The 18159-nt window shown below is 35.1% G+C and overlaps 1 protein-coding gene across 1 annotated transcript in view; it reads right to left on the bottom strand.

The window, feature by feature from the left end:
- Nucleotides 1–5372: 5372 nt before the first annotated feature.
- Nucleotides 5373–18159, bottom strand: part of gpcpd1 (glycerophosphocholine phosphodiesterase 1) — a 40975-nt gene continuing 28188 nt past the window's right edge. The window contains exons 15-20 of the mRNA XM_088907336.1: nt 16115–16170; nt 15262–15327; nt 14539–14675; nt 13749–13884; nt 12577–12737; nt 5373–7452 (exon numbers count right to left, since the gene is read on the bottom strand). Of these exons, the coding sequence (XP_088763462.1) occupies nt 7257–7452; nt 12577–12737; nt 13749–13884; nt 14539–14675; nt 15262–15327; nt 16115–16170 (752 nt within the window). The 3' untranslated portion in view covers nt 5373–7256. The remainder of the gene's footprint in view (nt 7453–12576; nt 12738–13748; nt 13885–14538; nt 14676–15261; nt 15328–16114; nt 16171–18159) is intronic.

Genomic DNA, 18159 nt, shown 5'->3' with positions numbered 1-18159 from the left:
CGTTTACTGGTCGTATTAGGTAACAGATACAATTAATTCTCTATAGGCATATATATGTTCTAGAATAATGTGATATTTTATGGAACAAACATATTCTATTGTTTGGTTCAGGTGCGTAGCTGCGTAAACATGTGTAGTCTGCAAAGGAAAAAGTAATAGGTTTATTCCATGCTGAAAAGAGAAGAGAGAAAACAACGTTTCAGCCATGGAGCCTTTTGAAGAAGGCTCCACAGCTGAAACGTTGTGTTTTCTCTCTTCTCTTTTCTCTCTTCTCTCTTCTCTTTCAGCATGGAATAAGCCTTTACTTGTTCCTTTGTATTCTATTGTTTGTAAATTTGCACTGTACTGTAAACTGTGAATGTACTTGTGTCTTATATATACTGTAATGTCTACTTGTTTCACACATCTGTACTGTACTGTGAGCACATATTGTGACTGTATTTTTGTCTCCCCATCTTTTGTATATAGTCTAATGTAATTATGTTCGTAATATTAATGCTCCTTTTGCACCTGTGTGGGTTTTGTGTGGAGCAGGTTCCAAATGTGCCAAGGCAAATTCCTGTACCTGACACGTACTGGCGAATAAAAGTTATTCTGATTCAGATTCTGTTGGTGCTGAAAATTTATCTGGGTTCTTATGGCTTTTTCTATTTAATAATGTAGTAGGATTTAATAGAGCAGGAAAAGCTTTTTTTTTTACTTTAGGGTTTCCCATTAATTTATTTATTACAAGATCTGATATACAGTATTTTTATAGGGAGGAATGGAGCAAAATCTCACTCTATTTCTTTCAGGGAAGAAGGCATACTTAATTAATTGCATGAATATAGTGCTTTTTCATCCAAAAGGATGTTCCAAAGTGTTTTACATGCAGATGGGGACTTGCTTCATTCACCATTAATGCATAACCAAATTGGGTGGTCACACATAACCCATTATGACACCAACAGTCCCTCAATACAGCTATAACCCAGAAAGCTGAGAAATTGCTTCACCAATTTCATTAATGGAAAGATTTAGGTAAGAGACTATGCACATTGGAATAGCCAGTAGTGTAAAGAACCTGAAGGTATTTGTGCAAAATACCTTGAATGCTAATCACTAATTAAATATTAGAAATGGATTCTCTATTAGCCTAATATTGAATGTTTAAATTATTTGTTCTACACCCTTAAAATCAATGGATACTTACAGTAAAAACTACTGGAAAACTTAAGGTGTTTTATATTTTATGCAGTAAGCCACAAGACCACAGTGTGATACAACTTAATGATCTTCACCATTCAGTGCTTTATATTTAGGTGGTTATCACGCAGGTTTGATTTTAATCTAGACAGTCTTTTATCTTGTTAAAATTATTGTTTCTTACCAGGGTCTGTGTGGAAGCTAAGTACATGAAACTTGCAGATGAGACACATACTATGTATGAGACACATATGTTTCTTATAGTGATAACAGTGAAGTAACACTATCTAACACTATACCACAAAGGAGGCCTTTGAGTGATTATCTCACTTAAGGCAGCCATATTGTCCAAAGATCCTGCTGTCAAACATTATCTTTATTGTGAACACATTGAGCTAGCTTTTGTGGGGATGGGACATAGTCAGATTAGTAGTTCAGGTGGGAATAATAATAATTGCTTACACTTATATAGCGCTTTTCTGGACACTCCACTCAAAGCACTTTACAGGTAATGGGGACTCTCTCTGCCACCACCAATGTGCAGCATCCACCTGGATGGGTAGCTGCGTCAGCATGCGTAGGCTGCAAAGGAACAAGTAAGGTTTATTCCATGCTGAAAAAAAAGAAGAAAGAAAACACAACGTTTTCAGCCGTGGAGCCTTCTTCAGGTGTGAGAAAGACAGGGCAGTAAGCAAAGGTAATGTAGCGGGAGAACAAAAGCTGGGAGAGAGGAGGAGCGAGAGGCAGGAGCAGGGGACAGAAAGAGAGGCCAGTCAAGAGGTGTGAAGTCAGAATAGGTGTAGAGAGGTGTGAAATGAAACCTCCAATGAATGGAGAAAATTTAGAAGAAAAGTAGTCTGTCGTTAAGAGAAGGGGGAAGGTGTGATCCTAGCTGCAGGATAATTTTGGTTTCTGTAGTCTTTCTGATGTATGAGTTCGGAAAACTATCTTTGAGAACACAGACGGAGAGATTAGAGTGGTCATGGCTGTCAGAGGTGAAATGAGAAACAATGGGCTTGGAGGGATCTTTAATCTTCACAGCCCTAAAATGTTCTCTGAAGCAGTCTCCGAGTCTCCTTCTTGTTTCTCCAATGTAGATGGGTGGGCATTTACTGCAAGAGATACTGTAAATAAGGTTGCTGGAGGTACAAGAAGCCATCTGGGTGATCCAGAATTGTCCTGAGGGACAGTAGTCAGATTAGGCTTTAAGAATAGTCAGATTAGGCCTTAAACCACGATAAGTAGAACACTGTAAACAGGGAAGAGGCAGAAAAGAATAGGAAGACTGGAGATATGAACACTGGAGAGATCTGCAAGTGGGACATGAGAGAGAAACAACCTTCTACAGACCAAGAGACCAGAACGTATCCAGTTCTACCTTAAAAAGTTACTTGTTTTATTATTTTTTTGTGGAAATAGTTATTTGCTTTTTGTAGAATTCACAGGCTAAGAGACATTTCTCATTATTGAGTTATGCAAGATTTTGAATATGAAAAGTTCCCTTTTTTACAGTATCTGTTCTAGAGCGATAATTAGTCCTGAATGGGATCCTTTTATTTCAAAGGATGAAGGTTCCCCTTTTGCCTTTTTAAGTTGTTTGCCTCTCTGTTTCAGAGAAAGCTCTGTGTTTTCAGTGTCTGATGAAGGCTAGACCTGTAAATATCTGTCTCTATCTGTGGAACATTGTGTGTGTGTTCTCTAGGGAAACATACTGTAGTAACACAGTAATATACAAAGAATATACAAAGTATTCCCTGACTATAGGGGTGTAATCAATATTGATAGAATTTTCTTGCATAGTAAACAAATGTCCGAAACAAATTAAGTGATATTTAATTTTAAATTATAATAACACCCCTATTTTTAAGTATTTTTTGTTTGTGATTGGTAAAGTGGAAAAAGCCTTTTGTGTAAGTGATATTTTCCACCAGGTGGCGACAGCAAGCTACCTTCTGACTTGTCCTTCGACGATAGCATTTCTTTAAAACCTTGTACACGGTTAAAAGTAAAACAAAACACGATATAAAAAATAATAAAGGTTAAAACATTTCCAACTTTCAATGTACTAATAATTTTATTTTAAAAATGACACTAGGCATAAATGTGCCAGATCGTTAGGCAAATTTTGGAGGAAACATTTAAGTATATTTTTCTATTAAACTATTAAAGATTGTTAGTATGCGCCAACAGTGACAACACGCATGATACAGTAGGTCTGTGAAATATTAAATGCGGGTGCATGGATTATTGCATATGCCTTTAATTTAGAGGTATGGTTATGTGTAACATCCATCCAACCATTTTCTATCTGCTTTACCTTTATACAGGGACGAATCCGATGTTGGGAATACACCTTGGATGAATTCAATTAACCTAAGTTTGTCTTTAGACACCTGGAGGAAACCGGAGCGCCTGGCGAAAATTTACACAAACACGAGGGGAACATACAAAGTTCGCACAAATAGCACCCCGGGAAATGAACCCGGTTCCAGACGTAGCAATATTAACCACTGTACCGCCGTGTGCCGCCCACAGTTATACAGTATGTAGCGATTTTCCTAAATCAGGTAGAGAGCAGTCAGAAGTCATTACACAGACCACAAATCATTCCATATACTGTACTTGCAAATATCCTCCAAGTCTCATTGTTTCTGTGCAATGATGCATAGAAGTATTTCCCTATGTGCGTCCTGATGTTTGCAAATCTTCAGTATTTTTTTGTAGAACCCAATGCACATATCATATTTTTGGAAAACATTGTGGAGATACACAAAATTGGCCTAGTATATTAAATACCAATACTTCACAATAAAGAATACTGAATGCTTTCCAAAGGCAGGGCAAGGTTAATTCTGATTGAAACTGGTAATTTGTCCTGCTTAGCACAATTGCAAAATAGGTCTGCCAGGAGTTGAGGATTCCAGACATCTCAGTCTTGTTATTGCATGTGTGCAAAAATATCCAGTAATATTGTGAACTATGGCATATCATGAAAATTGCCAAGTGCTGGAGTAAGCTGAGCCCACCATGCAATATGACTGTTAATATGAAGTCATCATACTTAACACACCTTTTATGCAAATAGTTTTGGCACAGAACATATCTGTCAGGTCTAGAGTTTTGGTATGGTGCTTGTAATGCAATCCCTGTACATTTATGTTCTTTCTCTCACTTTTGGTAAATGTCTTTCCCCATCTACCAATCCCTATCGGGGAATAATGTTTAAAGACATCTTACTGGAAGAAGACATACTGTACACCTAGCACAGTCTTCAATTAAAATGTTCTTCAGTGTCTTAAAAATAACTTTTTTTTCTATGGAATTTAACAGATTGTGGCCTGATTGTGTTAGAAGATTTGTGTGGCCTGTATTATTTACAGTATTACCTACACAGAAACTGTTCATGACAATGTGATGCATTTATGCCCATTATCTAGTTAATTTTTGTGTTTCGAGCATGTACTGCAATCATTGAACTAAAAGTGGTGACAAAGGGCATTTTACAAATTCATAGAATTGCACGTGCAAACTGCAGACTCAACTTGCTCATTGGAACACGAGGTATTGTAAATGGAAAAAAAATGCTGATTACTGATTGCTTACAACAGAAAAGCATGGGCACCTTTGATTTAGGGTTATTATAACATTGGCTTTTCTATACATGTTTTTTTCCTTTTCATCCATTTTTTTCTGACCGTACTTAATATAAATTATTTTACTTAAGTGCTTATTGACAAGAAGATACAAAGACTGGACACAAGAACTGAACCCAAGGCAGTACAGAGAACTGTGTAAAGCAACATTACCAAGTGTCTTTGATTCTGTCCAGTTTATCCAATTGAAGAAAATGTAAAGAAAAATCATAGCACATATATCTAGTTCATAGAGAAATTGTGCGTATTTTTGAAGATTAGGAGCATTTTTCCATGGCACTGAGCCAATGATGTTTTCTGTAGTTTCATTTCTTCATTCTAAGAAATAAGGTTACAACTTTGACCTACATCTTCTCCCGCCCCTACAGCGAATTGGTTTTCAAAGTTTGATAACTGCTTTCTTTGAAATAATTCTAGGATTTAGAAAAGACACTGAGAAATGTTTTCTTGTACCAGGCCTAGAAACTGCTTTTAAATGTTAATATGACTTACTCTCTCATCTGAACATTTTCTGAAAAATATAAGACAGACCAACTTTTTTTTTTACAGATTTATTTTTTGAAATTCATTTTTTTTGTGAGGTGTAAGTCAGTCATGGCATCCTGAATACAGAGGTAAACCCAAAAACCTTCAGGCAGTTTTTGAACAAGTCACATCATTGTGTTTTTCATGTACAGCTAGTCAAAGAGAAAACAATGCTGTTAACAGTGGGTTCTCCTAAAAGTATAGAAACATATAATTTATAAACAAATTCAACAAAAGTTTCTAATTTTATGTTTTCTATGATACATGAAAAAAACTAAATTTACATAATGACACTAATACCGTTTTCACACTAGGAAGTAGGATTTTGTGTGAGCTTTTGGGCCATACAATGTCAATTACCAAATTCTACTTATTGAAGTCATTTCAAATTAATTTGTGAATAAAAGAAAAAGCAACAGTTACTTCAAAAACAGAATGCAAGGACAAAGTTATGAAACTACAAAAGCAAAACAAGGCAAAACGTGGCCTATGACAGCGTCTTCCTTTTTGTATAAACATCCAGACTCTCTTGCTTAGGAAATGACAAACACCTTCTACAAAAAAGATCACACGCATCTTAATGCATAGCTGATGTGTATGTACATTTTTCAAATGGCTCTTGGCTACGGATTTGTTACATGCTTGAAAAACATTTGACTAGGAAATAGCTTTTGAGGCATAAAAGAGTCCACTGCGTGAAGATGGTACTAGTTAGAAATATCAGCTATGTACAGTAGGAGATAACCTACATGAAAAAAAGTAGATACAACAAAAACATACAAAGATACATACATACTAGATACATACAATTTAAAGTATAGACACCCAGAAAAAACAGCACAGAAATACAAGATCATTTGTAACTGCAATAGAATGTATAATATTAACCTGAGCAAGACAATCTAAGATCATATGATTAATTGTGGTTATACTGTAAACAGTAAATGCAAACACACTGGTTCTAAGGTTTTTTAAAAAGTTAAAACAAGATAATCTGGATAAATAATATACAGTATAGTTTTGTACTCTTCTCCATAATATTTGTTAAAAAAACAGTTTTGAGAAATTGCTTATTTTTCCTGATGTTGAGGATCAAGCGCTGGTCAGAAATTTAAGCGATTTAATATACTGAAAGACATGAACAGATATACAGTATCAAGCTAACCATTTCTCCAAAGTGATTCTCCTGTTGACTACATATAGTGCCAAAAATGTCTGTTGGCATTGTGATGTTAATCCAAATTTTAATGTATCCTGTTAAGAAAAAAGTAGTCTGTAACTGAAAGCAATACTGAAAAGAAAGGACTAAAATTGTACAATATTATATTAAATATTTTCCACAGAATAAATACTTATTAAATGAATTGGCATTTTCAAATCAATCTATGCTTAATCTGAAACATAAAAATGAAATGAAAGACTAGAATTTCAGTTTTCAAATTGTGTTGCCTTTATGTTGCTGTGTTTAGGGAAACTATATATATTCACCTGAACTTTCCCTTAAAGTCTTGGTAAAAAGAATACTTAAAAAACATGTATTGAACTATATATACACACTAAAGCTTATGAGTAGTACTGTTTAAGATGCAAATTGCCTTTATTGGATTATTTACAACTGTGTTAGTATTAGAAAGCAGCAAAATGTAGTAAACTGGATCTTAAATTCTAAGTTATTACAAGTTTTGTACATTCCAGCAAATACTTACATCTTCTGATATATGTCCTATTTCCTAACAAACAGCAGCCAGAAACAATGGGTTTATTATTAACTTGATTTTGGCAAACATATTTATTTCTCGCTGGCTAATGAAAATGTCAAACACTACACTTTTACAGTACATCATTCAGGAGCAAAAAGGGAAGAAGCTGACTGGAATTGAGCGGAGTGACATTTTAAGAAGAGCTGAGACCGGAATCTGACTCAGTGCTGCCAGCTTCACCTGTTCCAGGGCAGAGCACAGACGAACAGGGAATACTGTATGTGGAACAGGCACAGCTTTTCAATGTCTCTTCTGGGATCACCTCCTTTAGAGACACCTGCTCCTCTACTTTGAAGATATTCGGCTGTTCGAGCTGGTCATCGCCGATCCTGGGCACAAAAAAAGGAGCAAAACCAAATCAGCAAACACAAAGAAGGATAAGATGGTAAAAATATCAAGTACACAACAGGAAGGATTGTTTCACACATACAGATACATTTAAGTTACAGCAATCTGTAAGCATGTTAAAACGCCATCACCCCCCCAAAGCCACTCAAACACAGCTGCAAGACTGGGTTAGAGGATTGACATTCAAAAGCTAATCAATTTCTCTGTGTGATAAAAACCTTCCTTTCAGATGTCTTAGTCTGTGTTTTCCCCTTGCTCTGTATGTTTTCACAGAGATAGGCATATAGGAGATCCACAGGACTCTACATGAATTAAACATAAAACTGCAGTTCATTTTATTGCCTTTTAATCTGAGACTATGTTTGTCACTGTGCTACCCACGCATATGTATTTAAACAGACCTTTTCATGATTTTGTGAAAAGATGCATCTTCTAGGGATTAATACAGAGCCTATATAATTAGTAAAACATGCTATGCTTCCTTGCAAAGCAAACCACACAATACTGTACGGTGAACTGAAAGAACACTTCCAGAACTTTTACTTGCAACACATACTGTCTCATTTCATTTCATACATCTCATTTCCATGCCTACAATTTTTTTTAATACCATATGCATTGCAATGCAAATGGGTAGCCAGATGATTTACCCTAGTACAGCAATCCTTGCTCAAAGCTGCTTTGAACAAGACACCTGATAATACACAATGACAGCAAAACAAATAATGGTTGTAAACACTGATAACAGAGCCCTGTGCTCCATTGCAGACTAGGGAGGCTAACTGCATATGCATATGGTTTAGAGGTATATGTTCTCCCATTTTTTGTGTGGGTTTCCTCTAGATGCTCCATTTTGCTCCTATAATCCAAAAACATAATTCTCGATTTTAATTTCTGGGAAACTGGCCATAGTGCGAATGCATACATGTCTGTGTTTGCAATGGACTGGCGTCCCATCAAGGGTGTTAAAGCCTTGGTGCTTTAACAAAGTATTAGTTGGGGGGGTGGGGGGTGCACACTTATGCAACCAGGGTGTGTGTTGAATGTTTTTTAATTTCAATTATTTTTCCTAATAATTATCTATTTGTTTTTCTCTTGAATTTTGTTGGTTGCAAGATCACATTAAAGATGGAAAAATGTCTGACATGATTTATCTTGATTTCTGTCTTTACGTCACAAAAACCTGCAATTTCAATAAGGGTGTGTAGACTTTTTATATCCACTGTAAATAAAAAATAGTTTGGACTAGAAATAGCAGCCTTGATTGAATTACTTAATGGAGGTCTCGTTTAAATGCCAGGAATTACAACTATATTGTTTCTGAATAAACATAAAAATGGGTAACATGCCCAACTCTGCTCACAGACTCTGAAGAGGGTATTTTTGAAATGGCCTCATCAGTGCCATTTTCTCATGTGCTGCAATTCCTGACAGGTATACAGTTCAATACTTGGCAGCTATAATTACATTAAATGGGGTAAAAATGTTATGCTCGCATCATGTGCAATTACTCTCTCACTCTGTTCACATTCAAAGCAACCAACTATAGAACTGTTGGTAAAGAGCAAAATATTATGGGCGTCAATTTTATGTTGCATGTTCACAATTTACAGGCAGATTACAAAGCCTTCAAATTCACACATTTTCTGTATTTAATGTACAGTACTTTGGATGTTAGTATAGTACATGGTGTTATTTATGGACAGCACGATACATGATTTTCTTATTTTACATTATTCCTGGAGCCTTAAATTTACTTTTAACCTTTTACCACTAAATTGTTCTAACTGCACTAATTAGCTCCAGTATGAGAACTGTATGTGCTGTATATAAAAAGTTAAGAACTACAGTATACAGTACATATCTATTCTAAAAAATCAAACAACATGACCACTAGCATCTCTATACCCCTTGACCCTCTTGACTCAGTATTACCAAACATTTAGTACAGTATACTAGAAGAACTGGAGATAAAGTAAATATTCACGCAATTAACATTCCCTGGATTTTGAAAGCAATATTCTGGCCATCAAAATCAAGGCCATGCATTTATAGCAATGTAACATGCAGATACCTAGCCAAGCAATTGCCTGTTTTAAGACACAACATCCATTGTTTAACTTTATTGAGGTTAAACATAACATTAAAAATGTAAAATTCCATGCAATCCATGAACATCAAAGGTAAAAGGTAAAAAATAAACATTACCCATAAGAATCTGTTTTAAAAGGTATGATTAGTTGCATCCTTTCACAATTGCAAAAAAAAAATACAAGCAAGGTACTGTATAAGAAATAAACAACTAATTCCATTAAACTTAATAGTCACAAAAATGATGATGAAGGCAGTTGACTAGTCACTGATTTTTGTGAAGTTCCACAGCTTTATAACCTAAGGTTACCTCAGATGTTCTAAAATATTATCAGATACATCAACACTACATTCATTAAAATAATCTTGTATGATTAGTCAACCACCACACATCATTTTTCAGGTAACTATCAATTTCTTGTGCATTTACTAAATACAGAGCCATTCAGGAATTATGAAATAGGGCAAAACATCCAGTGAAAGATTTGGGAACCAGACAAACATTACTCGTATCTGTAGAGCTTGTTTCAATGAATTTTGGAACCAAATCCTCACAAATTCTGAAAAGAAAAGGTAAAATAGTAACACATACTGTAAATATCTAAGTACTGACAGTTTTCAACCAAACTATTAATACATTATCTGGCCATTTCGGTTAGAAAACTGTGAAATAATAGAAAGGTGAAATAATTGAGAAATAGTGTAAAGTCTGTTGATCATCAAAGTCCCTCCACCACTATTGAACAGAAAAAAAAATTAATTATTGAAAAAAGCCATTTTTATGGTGTTCCTGATAAACAGTGGAGTTTGTATTATTCATTCTATACATAGAAAAGTGTTTTATTGAACTTTCAGCTCCTGTGGCTAAGCCATCTGGCAGAGTCTGTTTGCTTTACAGCTCCCCCTTTTTTCCAAATACAGTTCACCTTAGGAAGCAGATAATCTACATCTAAGGTCAAATGCGAATAATAGAACAAAAGCCTATAATTTTGGTTGACAAAACCATATTACAATTCAATTAATTGTAATTTTAAATTGTGATTGTAATTGTGGAATCTACCAAGATTAAACTCCTTGCACCATATTTGGTATTACCTGGTAATAAGCTTAAATATTAACTTGAATCATGAATGCCAGAGTAGAGATCAGATCAGCCCTGGTGTAAAAATGTACCACCATAATTTGATCTGTAACCTGTATTGCCTATCTTGCAAATCCTTAATGATGGAGAGTTAACCATACTTCTCCACTCTTAACACTTAACCATATCGGAAAGTGAACTGTACATCCACCTTTCTAAACAATGGAAAGTCTTTCTTGGTATAACCTTATGGGAAAGTGAACCATGCTTCTCTCATCTAACCTACAGTATTAGAAATGCGTTCTTCCATGGTCTAAGGTTAACTCTGTGGTTTTACTGTAACTACATGTAGTTAAGATGACCTTTCCTCTGATCTTTATATATTTATAGAGAAGTCTTAAGAGAAATCAAATCTAATTTTGCAATTCAAATTTATTTTCAATTCGTAAGTTTAAGATGTTCCCTTTTTTCTCATTTCTGCTTTGTTCATCTACAAACAAGGGAAATCTACACAAGAAAAATAAAAGAAAATAAAAGGATATTTTCCCTTTGTATAAGCTGATGACATTTTTATTATCCACCCCAAGGTAATGTCAAATTACGAATACTGTAAGAATAGGCTAGTATAATCAAGGAACTGATACACTTAATTCTGGTTAAAGATATTTCTATTTGGCCATTTATGCCATGTGAAAATGGGAGATAACGTGAGAAAACTTTTCTTTTCTTAAAGCACTGCCAATGCTTTAGTTAGGGAAATGTAAATTTGAAGGTATTTGTATGCTTATTGGATTATGATTTGATTTTATTTCATTTCTGACACTTCACTCTCTGTAACACTTTGCCTCACTTAAAATTTTGTGTATAATATTTGGAATCAGCCCAGAGAGCTGTAACTAGACATACATTTCTGGATTCAAAGGTATATACTGACAGGCTAAATGAAACAAATCAGTTTAGTCTTGAACACAGAAAACTACAAGGAGACCTGACTCAATGTTCAAAATTGAAGTCCAGCCCATTGGACTTCTTCGAACTAAAACTGCAACTCAGAGGGCGCAAGTGAAAACTATTGGGAAGTGCACTTACAACTAAAAAGAAGATGCATTTCTTTTTAGAAAGAGTAGGAGTCAGGAAAAAAGATATCTAGCAATTCTATCCAAGTTAATATTCAGGCTTCAAGAAATTACTGGATGAGAATCAATTAGCTACTAAAAACCAAAAACCTAGATGGGCCAAAAGACCCCATTTGATTTGTAAATGTTGTAATCATTTGCGCTCAACAATGATGTGTGCTCTTCTTTATAAAAATGTATTTTTAAATATCTGGGTAATACAAGCAGCAGTATAATATTTGAGTGAATTAAATGGATGCGAACTCAGACAACATTAGGCACATTAGGGAATGAAGTAAAAGCTATGTAATTTCTCAAGACTAAATTTAGATTCTGTACATTAATAACGGAAAGTTACTTCTTATTAAGTATCTACATCATGCCAGAACAAATGACACAGACTGAACTTAAGAACATCTGGTTTTAGCCAAGTAGTGTCTTTTTAGCTAGCGAGACTGAGGCATAAGTATTCAATGGCCCTTGCTCACACACAGGAAATGAGCTTACTATACCTGTGCTGAATTTATATAATTTGTTCACAATAAATCTGTTCACTGGTAGTCAAGGAAATGTGTTAAAACAATAAAAACACAACACAGACATATATGTATTAAACCTGTCACACTTAGAATGTATATGTATGCGCATTTTTTGTTGAGCTATCAGATCTAAATATAATCTAAACTGGTCATAAATGTTGAAAATCTGTTATCACTTTAAATGCTTATCTTCACAACGGTCCTGTGCTTACACACGTACGCCACTTAACTAAAAATATTAATGTACAAATTGTGAAATAAATGTTGAAATGTGCTCACTTGTCATAAATTATCCCATCAATTCCACGCTCTCTGAGTTTTCTCCTGTTTTCATGATTGTTGGTGTCATCTCCCCAACAGAAAACCACCAATCCTTTCGACTGTGCTTCCTTAATGTAATCCATGTTTTTCAGCAAATCCTCAATGTTTGCGCTTATCCCCTAAAAGAAGATGCATAAATAACACAGATCCAGTATTCAAAATTATTTTAAGAGTGCTTACTGGTAAAATATGAGCTTTTCACCTTTCACAGAATGTGATGGAACACCAATCCACTGCACGTTTTTTTAAAGTCAATGAAACTGGGATTAATAGGGATTAATACTGAAGAATCAAACTGATTGTTTGCATATTTACTGTGATTTTCTGGGCAGACATAATTTTAATAAACATGAACAATAGACATGATTGGAATAAACAACATTATTTCTTTCTGGTACTTTCATTTGTTAATATTAGCACTTGCTATTACGTTATGTCACGTTGTTATTTCTATTTTACAAACTTCTTTTTTTCTTTAACATGTTTTCTTGCTACAACTGTGTAAGCCTTTTGGCAAGGGTGTCACTGTTCTCTTTGACTTATCTGCAGTAAATGCAGAATTTGTTATGATACCGTTAGTTGGAAATGATAGCCACGTCTCTCTGACAGGCTGATAATCCAAGCGCAAGAGCTCTGCTGACGGAGAGCCCCAAAGTGGTGGACCTGTCTGACAGCAAATGCTTTCTTCAGGGCAACTACGCTGTTGTGTGGGACACTGGTAGAGGATTTGAAGCCACTGGTCTGGCGCTGGTTGGGAGACTGATATTATCAGGAGAATCAGGCCTGGAACTGACTTAGAAGTCTTTAGGCAGAAAACTTTTGGAGATGCAGGACGAATTTCAGATTTGAAGATTTGAAATTATTTAAATTCTCTCACTGCACAGTTACAATTCTGAAGTATATTTTTATCTGCCAAAATAATCTATTCAAATTATTTATAGTCTAAAACAAGAAAATTCAGATTCTTATCAAAGAAAGAATTTCTGATATTAAAGAAAACAGTGTGCTGAAGTGTTGTTTATCCTCTCCATTACTTATTTGTAACTGCATCCATAATATTTAATATTTTTTTAAATACATGTCTTGTTAATATTATGCAAAGAAACAGAGTTTGCAATATTACTCCTTACCAAAAGATCTTCACTCTGTGCAAAACTGATTGCAATTGAGGTTGTCCGACACCTAAAATCCATTAGATCTGGGTAGATTTCAGAGACGCCTTGAGTCAGGAAGAGTATAGGGTATTTATTTTGCTTTTGCCGTACCCTGCAATCAAACAATATCATCATGTTAATATTTAGATAGGAAATTTACATTTTTGCACATTTCATTAAAATAAGGTAAAAAAACCCATTTCAAATGTTAAATAGGTTTGCTGGGAAAACTAACACTAGCCTGTGTTTGAAATGATAATATATCCTGTTAAAGAAGCCATGAATGATCCTCTAAAGTAATGTACTTGGCATTTTTTTCTAAACTTGGTAGTTGACAGAGGACTTCTTAATATAACATTTTTTAATTCTGCAAATTACATCTTTTCTGAATACCTCACATGCATGATGCATTACATCAGACTATTAACAGTGACGGAACAAGTATAGGTTTATTCCATGCTGGAAAGAAGAGACACAAACTTTCAGCTGTGAAGCCTCTTTTACTTGTTCCTTTGCAGCTTACGTGTGCTAACACAGCTACCTACTTGAACTTACTAACAGTGATGGCAATTTCAATAAAGGTTTTTCCACTAATACCAATTCATTTGGAATTTTCCGTTGTTCATTTCCACCACAATAACATTTCTAAATCTACTAAAGAGCCCAAGGTTAATCTTTTCAAAACTATTATGGTGGAATAATTTGAAAATGTAAAAGATGCACAATATACAGAAAGAGACAATTACAACATACTGTATACACCTACATTGTGCAAATGTCAGGATCAAAAGATGAAAAAACTACTCTTCTTTTCCCAGCATTCTGGAGGACACACTTCAGGATAATATCAAGAAAGAGGTTCATATCAAAGTATGTTGAGAGATTTCCTTCCCAGGAACCATCCTTTGAAAAATAAATGGTAAAATACACAGTTAAGATAATCTAATCTTTATGGCAGTATTAGAAAAACTTTATTACAGTTATATAATGTTTTCTGCAGCTTTGTTAAAAGTGAGTCATCTTACTAATAAAGAAACATCACTGCGCTTTTTCAAATTAATCTCACTTCCTCTTTCTCTACAACATTTACTTACTTTTAATTTTGACAAAAAACATTGCTTAGGTATTACACATTTACACATTGTTCATAATGTGTAAATTAGGATAATCGATAATTAACTGAGATCTGTGCGTTACCAACTGTAAGTTCTAAAATAGACAAGCACTTACAGTATACAGTTGCGCTCAGCAGTCATTTTTAAGTAAATATACCAAAGCCACCACAGCAAAACAAAATTGGTATTAAAGACATACGGCAACATGTTTGGCTGTTTAATCACTTAAATCTCCAACAGTACTACTTTATTCTATCTAAAACAACAGAAAGAGCTGGCAGAGTGGATACTTGAATACTTGGGGTAAGGTTAAATTTAATGATGCTACCACATCCAACCAATTAAATCAACAAAACCCAGAGGACAATACTTACTTTTAGCTGTGTGAGCCACTTCAGTTCAATGTTGAACCCCACATGGTCTGGCACAGCTTGAAAGAGCTGTAAAAAACAATAATAAATAAAGTTAACAATAACACAGTCAAGCTTCAAAATGATTCATTAGAAAGCAGACATCCCCATGTTGTTTAAACATTAAACTTAGCTAAAATACATACATTTCCCCACAAGTAGAATTCACATAACTAATCATTTTTGGAAATTTGAAGGTGCATTACCTTTCTTTAACACTGAAAACCCACCCAACTGGGAATTCATTAGAACGTAAAATCATCATACTACTTTTGATATTTTATAGTTTGTTTCATATTTTATGAAAATGCATTCCCTTGTATTTATACGAGGACAATACTTCTCTTGTGGCTGTCTGCTTATTTTTTCATGTGTGTTGTTAAATGTCCTGGCTGCCAGTGTGTAAATATAAAATATGCACAGGCTTCAGCACAGACATTGAAACAAGATCAGAGAAAATGTCCTGGTTGAATTTGAAACAATAAAAAATGTATTTAAACTACTCTTCAGCTTACCTATTAAATATATACTGTACATGCATGACATGGCATGGCATGGCATTAACTACTTTTTAGCTGTACTACAAGAAAGTGGCTTTTTCCAACAGTCTAATTGTATTTCCATATATTTGAAGTTACATGATTAAAAAAACACTTCTGATGTTTTCTTAATGTTCATTAAAATTGTGACTCAGTAAGCTATGCAGTAAACACTCCATGACCTGACTTGTGGCCTTTATTTGTTCTATCGACAGTTTCTATTGCCAATGGTGTGTACAATGAGAAATGCCTATTGCAAACAGACTGCTGTTGCCTACTTGCTGAAGTGAAGGAAAAGGCTGGTGCTCAGCAATGTACTCCTCCTCTTCGGACTCTGCAAAACAAGACAAGAGTGCCTCCTTACTGTTTACAGCACCACAGCTGGACCTCAGAACTGCACCAGACAGAGACGCACAGGTTCATGATAGACGTAGTTGAAGTACTGTGGTGAATTACTGCCTGCTGATGATTGACCCAAAACCAAAGTGCTTTAATAGGGACCTTAACAGTTTTCAACCCAGGCACCAGAGGTCATGAGAGAAAATTACAAAATACACCACACGCACCAAAGCAGGAAGCCTCCTTGGCCGATTTATATTTTGTTTTTACATAGCTTCAATATTTTATTATATTCCCTATAACAAAAAACTGCCTTGTGTGGGTTTTACCATCTTAAAATTCAAGAGACTAGCTAATAAGACCATTATAAAGTCAAAGCTATTCAAGCTTTGAAAATCTAATAAGAAGAGTTCTTAAGACTTTATTGGGTCTAATTCTAAGCACTTCAAAGCAGCCTTTGAAAGCACTGGACATCCCTCATAACCATCCCCAGTGCATTTCCATATACTGGTCCAGCCCATTCCAATCCAATTCGGTAATTCTTAAAAAGCTACCAGGTAGAGGATTTACTTTTTATGAAGGATAAAACAGCAATTGCGCATCTTGGTACTGTGTCATTAGTAAAACCTAGAGCTAGAACAGTTTAGGTTGTATTATCTAAACCATTTTCTAAAGCCATTTCACTGTAAATGAATACACATGTCCTGAAAAAAAAACCTAAAAAGTAGGCGTTTATATGAACATCTGCAGATGGTATGACTGAACTAAAGTAAAATCAGGTCTTGTTGGGTCTGGCATAAATTTCCATTGAATCTAGCAAGTGACTATGAATTTATAAGGTTGCATACTCAGGACAAAAATGTCTCTCTCTACTTGAAAATAAAAAAAACATAATAATAATGAAAATAGCTCATTTACAAAAGTACAAAGAAATCAGGACAGGTCAGTTATGTATTTACAAAGACTTAGGTTCTAGTGACCTTGTTTTTGTAAGTCAAATATCACTCTAGCCAGATGCATATACTGTATGGTATTTTATACTTTGCTGGCTGTGGGTTTTGACCATTTTCTAGGAACTGAATAGTTCACATGAATATAATGAGCTAAACAGTGTTAGAATGGTCATATTAATATTAATAGTAATTATGTAATATGATAATATTCTGCAAAAATAGACTCTGGTTTAAATAGTTCACATTATTTAAGAAAGCTCTATGCAGCTCTAAAAAGTAATCATTTATGTAGAGAATGCCTTGCAAAAGTACTGAGACTCTGGCACAATCTTCACTGTTTTATACACAAGTTAGTCCACACATTCAAAGCAGAAAAACAAAGAGAAAGAAGTAGATAGATAATGTGAAAGAAAAACAGAGATGTCAAAATTGCATAAGTTCTTATGCAATAAGACTGATACTCCATGAGAGATGGGGACATAGAACAAAATAGAAGCAAATCGTAGAGGAAAACCTGCTTTAAATAAAAGAGTCATTTTTCAACAGGCCAAATCTATACCGCAGTGGCTTAAGACTAAGAAAGAAAAAATCCTTAAGTGGTCCAGTCAAAGCCCTGACTTGAATCTTATTGAGAATCTGTGGAAAGACAGAAAACTGCTGTCAAGAAGCAATCCCCAAGAAACACGAGAGAGCTTGAGCAAATCTGCAAGAAGGGGCACAAACTGCAGCAAGCCAGCATGCAAAGGTGGTAGGGATTTATCCAAAATCCCCTGGGGTGGTGCGGTGGTTCTGTGGCTAAGGATCCACGTCTGTGGCTGGAAGGTTGCCGGTTCGTATCCCGCAGCCAGCAGAGGAATCCTACTCCGTTGGGCCCCTGAGCAAAGCCCTTACCCTAACTGCTCCTGGGATGGCGTATAAATGGCTGACCCTGCGCTCTGACCCCAAGTTTATTTCCCTGTCTGTGTGTCTCATGGAGAGCAAGTTGGGGTATGCGTAAAGACAAATTCCTAATACAAGAAATTGTATATGGC

The sequence above is a fragment of the Atractosteus spatula genome, chromosome 2 (assembly GCF_055471065.1).
Source record: "Atractosteus spatula isolate fAtrSpa1 chromosome 2, fAtrSpa1.hap1, whole genome shotgun sequence".
Lineage (NCBI taxonomy): Eukaryota > Metazoa > Chordata > Actinopteri > Semionotiformes > Lepisosteidae > Atractosteus > Atractosteus spatula.
Note: the sequence above shows the minus strand (reverse complement) of the source record. Positions and strands in the feature narration are given on the sequence as shown.